Below are 5,659 nucleotides of genomic sequence, written 5' to 3'. Positions count from 1 at the left end.
AATCTTCCAGGTTCATGTGTTGTCAATGGCAGTGATTGATTCACAACCAGAGAATGTTTGGTGAATGTCAGATGCATGGCCATATAAACAGAGTCTTTAAATCAGATACAAGTCTCTTTCTTGGTAAATCCTATAACAGGATATCTAGGAACTATGAAAGCCTGCCATCTGCTCTAATTATATTATAATACAAAACCAAGCAGGCTGGAGGTGGCAAAATGAGAAATAATACAGAGCACTAAACACTGCAACTCTCTCTGACTATATGCTGGGGCAGAGTTGTGTGAATTACAGGACTGGCAGGACAAAATATTAGTTGATCATGCAGACATATACTCATTGGTGGGTGGTGAGATTCTGCTCTAGTCTTCAAATATGCACAGTATAATATGGCGCGGACTTCCCCGCATGCAGTCTGCAGCAATACCAGGTTCAAAACTCGTCACTGCTACATCAGAGGAAGCCGCCATGGTCACTGTGAATTCCATGGTGGACGTCAGAGCACAACGATCCTCTTCACGCAATAGATGGCCACGTATGCAGGAGTCACAGTCTCTGGCAGATGGCTCTGTATGCAGAAAAGCTGCATACAGGGCTGACCACATACTACACGGTGCATACCACCAGAAAGAACTTACTTTGACAAAAGAGAATGCATGTCTACTTTGTCAGTTAGAACTACCTCCTGGTAAATTTGTTTTTCAATTTTAGGTTTGCTTTAAAATAGTTTTCTGCAACTGCAAAGATAACCATTTAGTTGGAGTTCCACTTCAAGGTGCATAACCTGAGGGTTTTGAAATGGCAGGAAAAACAAGCAGCACTTGTATAGCTACAGAAGAAATAAGGGAAAAAATTAAAATCCCAGAGATCATCCAGAATGGATTCCAAGCACCTGGTCAGCAGCGATCACTGGAACTAGCAACACTGGCTATCAATTTGGGAAGTTTTCACCAAAATTCAAAACCTCCTTTACACATCTATATAGCTGCTTACTTCTGGATACAAAATAACTGCATTACATTACAATTTTCTCAAAATTGTCTCTTTCAACATTTTCTTTTACTTAAGACTTCACCTAACAAAATATAATGGTGAATATAAAAAAAAACATAAGGCCATCAAATTTAATAGAAAGGAGTGAGAGAGCAGCAGAGAGAAGGAAAACAGAAACAAAGAGTGAAGGAAGGAAAAGACAGAGAAAGAAACATTTTCCTTTTTTTTTTCATTCTCATTTTACTCTAGAAAAGAAAGAGAAGGTAGAGTAAGAGAAATAGAAGGAAAAGAGAAGGTAAAGAAAAGAAGAAAATGTAAAGAAAGTGGAAGAGAAGGAAGTGAAAAGGAAGAGGAATAGAAGGAAGAGAAAGGGAAATAGAAGGAAAAAGAAAAGGAAGAGAAAGGGAAAAATAAGGAAGAAGAAGTAAGAGAGAGATAAGGAAAAGAACAGATAAAACAGATAAAAGCCATTATTATTTGCTTTCACATATTTGACTATAGTCATTTTTTCCTTGCCTGGAAACATAAAAGATTAAAGGATTAAGACATCCAAATGAAGTCACACACAGGTTATAGACCTGCTGGGATTTAGTGGTGTCCTATTCTACCCAATACTTAAAGCAAAAAACAGGCAGACTTTACACTTTAAAGCAAATTATTAACCTTTAAAACAAAACCTAACAATCTATTTCTTCCTTACCTATTCTTTATTCTTACTTAAGGGCAACAATTTGCTCCAAAATTTAAGAAAAATCTGCTTTATTAGCAGCTGGCCACAAGAAGAGACACTTTTGTTACTGGGGAATAATCCAGGTCTATATGTTACTCCAGCACCTAATGTATACTGAGAAAGGAGCACTAACAATATAATATTTATAGTCATGAAAAGAATAAACATTTCTAAAGAACTTGGGCCTTAACAAGCCACCTAGCAATATAAATATCATTGGACAGCTATGGAATTTTGTCTGTGACTGCTAAGCTATGTTGATGAAAGAGAAGGACCATGATGACCTATAAGGGATTGCCACTATGTAACAGTTCCTTACTAGCACCATAAAGGTGAATAGCAAATCCTGGAGTCAATGCAGATGTCCAATGTATTTCCTGGTTCGGCAGCCTACAATAGCAGTCCTCTCATTCACAAGACTGCTGTAAAAACAACCAAAAAGCATAATCGTCCAAGGAACAAATCGTGTGACCCAGGAAAAAGAAATGCTGAACCAGGGGGCAGTAGGTTGTGGTCCTACTATGGTAAAGCCATATTGCTTTTCAGCATTGCATTTGCCCCAAATTCCTGTTGGAATAAAAGTCTCCCTGCATTGTATTGTTATACAGCGTACACCCCCTACACAAAGTCCTCTATAGGTTTACATGACACCACGTCTACAGTGCCCAAGTAGAAAACCACTGTAAGCTTATACTTTGTCTTCTGAATCTGAAAGTAGAACCACTGAAATGACCGTATAATACTAAATAAAGAAATAACCACATCACTGTACAGCACTGAATACAGCTAAATATCTTCCTGTACAGCAAATACACAAACTTTTTAAAAAACTACGCAAATGAATAAATAACAGAAAAAACAGAAAATACGGCTTTGTAACACGGATCCATCACTCGGGGAAGGCAGCCATTTTGTCAGATATTAGAAATTCTTAAAGTGAAGTCATCAAAGAATGCAGCAGAGCCCCAACAGGACAACACAATCAATATGGCTTCCTTCCTTATACAGAGTGAAGTCTTTGGAGCATAAAAGAGACCCTGTCACCCAACAAGACAAAGTGACAGGATCTATTTAAAGCCAACCTCCTTTCGCTTAATTTTACATTCCAGCTCTGCATTTTGTGTGCATTAAACAAAATTTGTCACTATGGTAGAATATGGAAGGTGACAGGGTCTCTGAGAGAGACCAGTGATTACAGAATATAGCACTGGATTTGGTCAAAGCAAATACAAAAACAATACAGCCTGAGGGACTTTGAAATAGATAAAAATCCCTTTTTTAGTGTAATGATTGCCATCACATCAGTAGTGATCTTCCCTAGTCCTCACACACGTCAGCGCGGCCAGAAAACTCAAACTTGCAGCGGCTGCTGTGCGAATTGTCCACACAATGCCACCACCTCTCAGAAGGCCTTGTGTTGGGTCAACACCAGCGACGAGGCCATGAACTGGACATGTGGAAACATTGGTATGCAGCGGTACGAGTCGGCATTCCCACCCCCCACTTCCTGCAGATACATTCAGAGGACAATGCAGAGAACCGTCAGGGTTTCTGCAGCGCCGGCTCTCGTCACATCGCTCTCCTAATCAGACCGTTCTTGCTGGGCTCCAAAAATTCCTCCTCCAGAACCTGGATGACTTTCTTCAGCTCCTCTTCCAGAAATAGCTGGTCACTGAAAGTACAAATGTGGATTATTTAAAGGAATGTGTGAAGGTTTTGTACATGATTGTCAGGACAAATTCCTTCTGAAGTAAAGATGCCCTCATGTCCCTTACAGTGCACAAAATTAATTTTTGCTGCAGATGGGCTTTACAGATGACATATAAAATTGCAATTTTTTATATTTACTGGACAAGGACATTCATATCTGTGGAGTACAGGAAATAAAGCAATAAAAGAAAATCACATAAAATGGAAAAGACATCGCCCCAAACTCACCCCTGCCCAGGGCTGCCGCACATCTCTGCGTAGTACTTAATCTTTGGTTCTGTACCACTTCTTCTCAGCGTTGCCACACAGCCGTTCTGAAATGTGAAAGTGATCATCTGACTGCTCTTACTGACAGGAAGCAACTGCAAGAGAGGAAGAAAGGTGAGAACATGGACACTGATCTACTTCAACACATTGACTTCTTCCCCCCCCCTCTCTTATAAAAATAAAAATTCTAAATTAGCACTTTTTTTTTTTCTTTCATTATTGTGCTTTTCTAATTCCTCATTCTAAACCAAAGGGGTTGTGTAGCCCTCAGCCAACTTTCTGCAGGTAGACCATCCAAATACCAATGTCACATCCCAGCATCTCGGGAAGTCTGACAATCTTGCCCTAGTGCAAAGGTAGAAAAGAATTTTGGTGACAACGGAGAACCCCCCCCCCCCACCACTTTATTTTGGGTGAAGTAACAAAGGACTAAAGTCCGGATTGGGCTAAGGAATCAATGGAGCACAATTTTAGATGTTGAGGAATATATATTAGAAAAAAGAGTTTATCAGAGAATGGATGTGAAAGAGCAGCTTTAATATATTGTTTTTGGTTCATATAAAAGTGGTTGCTCCTCCAATGTGGGGGAGCAGAACTGGTTCATTAAACATTAAAACAATTTGTTTAGATATTTGGATAGAACCAAGAAATTCTGCAATCATTTTTTAGTACTGCTGTAACAAACTATCAGTCCAAATAGGAAAAAGAAATGGCTGCTGTATACAAACAGCATGCACAATCCTATGATGCAGTTAATGATTGTAGGAGGCAAAAAAATGATCACCAAGGCTAGGTGAGGCTCCAAGTGTTGTTCACCTTTTTAACCAGTGAACTTCTACCACTCTGGTAACCCCCTGGAACTTTTATCTCTGTATGGGTACATTGTGGAGGTTACACAAGTCCAATGACCTTCTCTATTACCTCACATGACAGTTTTTATACCTTACTATTGGCTAGAAGGGATAGAAAGAAAAAAAAGATATTTGCTTCCCTATAACCCTAAGATATCTCTGAGGGGCGAGACAGATGAGTAGAGAGAATGAAAAAAAAGAAAAAAAAAATGAATAACAGGTTGATAGTAAAGTATAAGAGAATCTGTCTCTTTGCTTTAATTTAACTTTACAGAAAAGAAATGGATTTTAAAAAAAAGATCAATAAGAAAAAAAGTGAAGGTGTTAAGGACAGACAGGATATCAATCTCTGACACATCTTACGCTTTTCCTGTTCTGCTGGCTGCTGTCATAGCCAGTGGTTACATCCCGGACATGAAGAATGCCGTACGCCCCACAGGACTGTGGATATCTCTTTGGACCAGTATAATTTCTCAGCCGATCAAATATCCTCCTATTAGTGGCGTTGTCGTAGCACAGGAAATAGGAGGTTTTTGAAATGTGATAACCATATCTGGAAATGTCAAACATAGTAAGTTGTTGAGGGAGATGATGGTACACAAAAAACCCAGCTGTCCTAAGAACATCAAAATTTGGAATTGCAATGTAGTTTTATGGCCACAAGATGTCACTACTGAACAGGAAATGAGCTTACTGGAGGATATGGAAAATGTACCGGTATATACCTATAAAGTTCTATACCTGCAAGGTGTTTTTATAGAACATGAAATTATTTCACATGATGAAGGGAACCCACTTACTTCTCATATATATGGACAAGCTGCTGGTTTAGGCTCATATTAATGCTGTCCAGATATACGGCCATTTCTGCAACAACCACAGCTGCACTGACGCCATCTTTATCCAGCACAGCTGTCCCACACATGTAGCCTGAAAGGAAAAAGGTATATTACCCAAAAACAGTGGAGAGTAGCAGAATGAGGTAGTGGAATTTGTAGTGCTCCTTTGCACTCTTGGCCAATGGGTGAAGGACCCCTTTGCACTCTTGGCCAATGGGTGAAGGACCCCTTTGCACTCTTGGCCAATGGGTGAAGGACCCCTTTGCACT

The 5,659-nt window shown here is 39.5% G+C and overlaps 1 protein-coding gene across 1 annotated transcript in view; it reads right to left on the bottom strand.

Moving 5' to 3' along the window:
• Positions 1 to 2,059: 2,059 nt before the first annotated feature.
• Positions 2,060 to 5,659, bottom strand: part of PGM2L1 (phosphoglucomutase 2 like 1) — a gene marked incomplete in the record, with an annotated part of 38,203 nt that continues 34,603 nt past the window's right edge. The window contains 4 exon segments of the mRNA XM_072400856.1: positions 2,060 to 3,395; positions 3,662 to 3,795; positions 4,915 to 5,104; positions 5,352 to 5,481. Coding sequence (XP_072256957.1) covers positions 3,293 to 3,395; positions 3,662 to 3,795; positions 4,915 to 5,104; positions 5,352 to 5,481 — 557 coding nt within the window.

Source organism: Pyxicephalus adspersus, chromosome 1 (assembly GCF_032062135.1).
Source record: "Pyxicephalus adspersus chromosome 1, UCB_Pads_2.0, whole genome shotgun sequence".
Lineage (NCBI taxonomy): Eukaryota > Metazoa > Chordata > Amphibia > Anura > Pyxicephalidae > Pyxicephalus > Pyxicephalus adspersus.
Note: the sequence above shows the minus strand (reverse complement) of the source record. Positions and strands in the feature narration are given on the sequence as shown.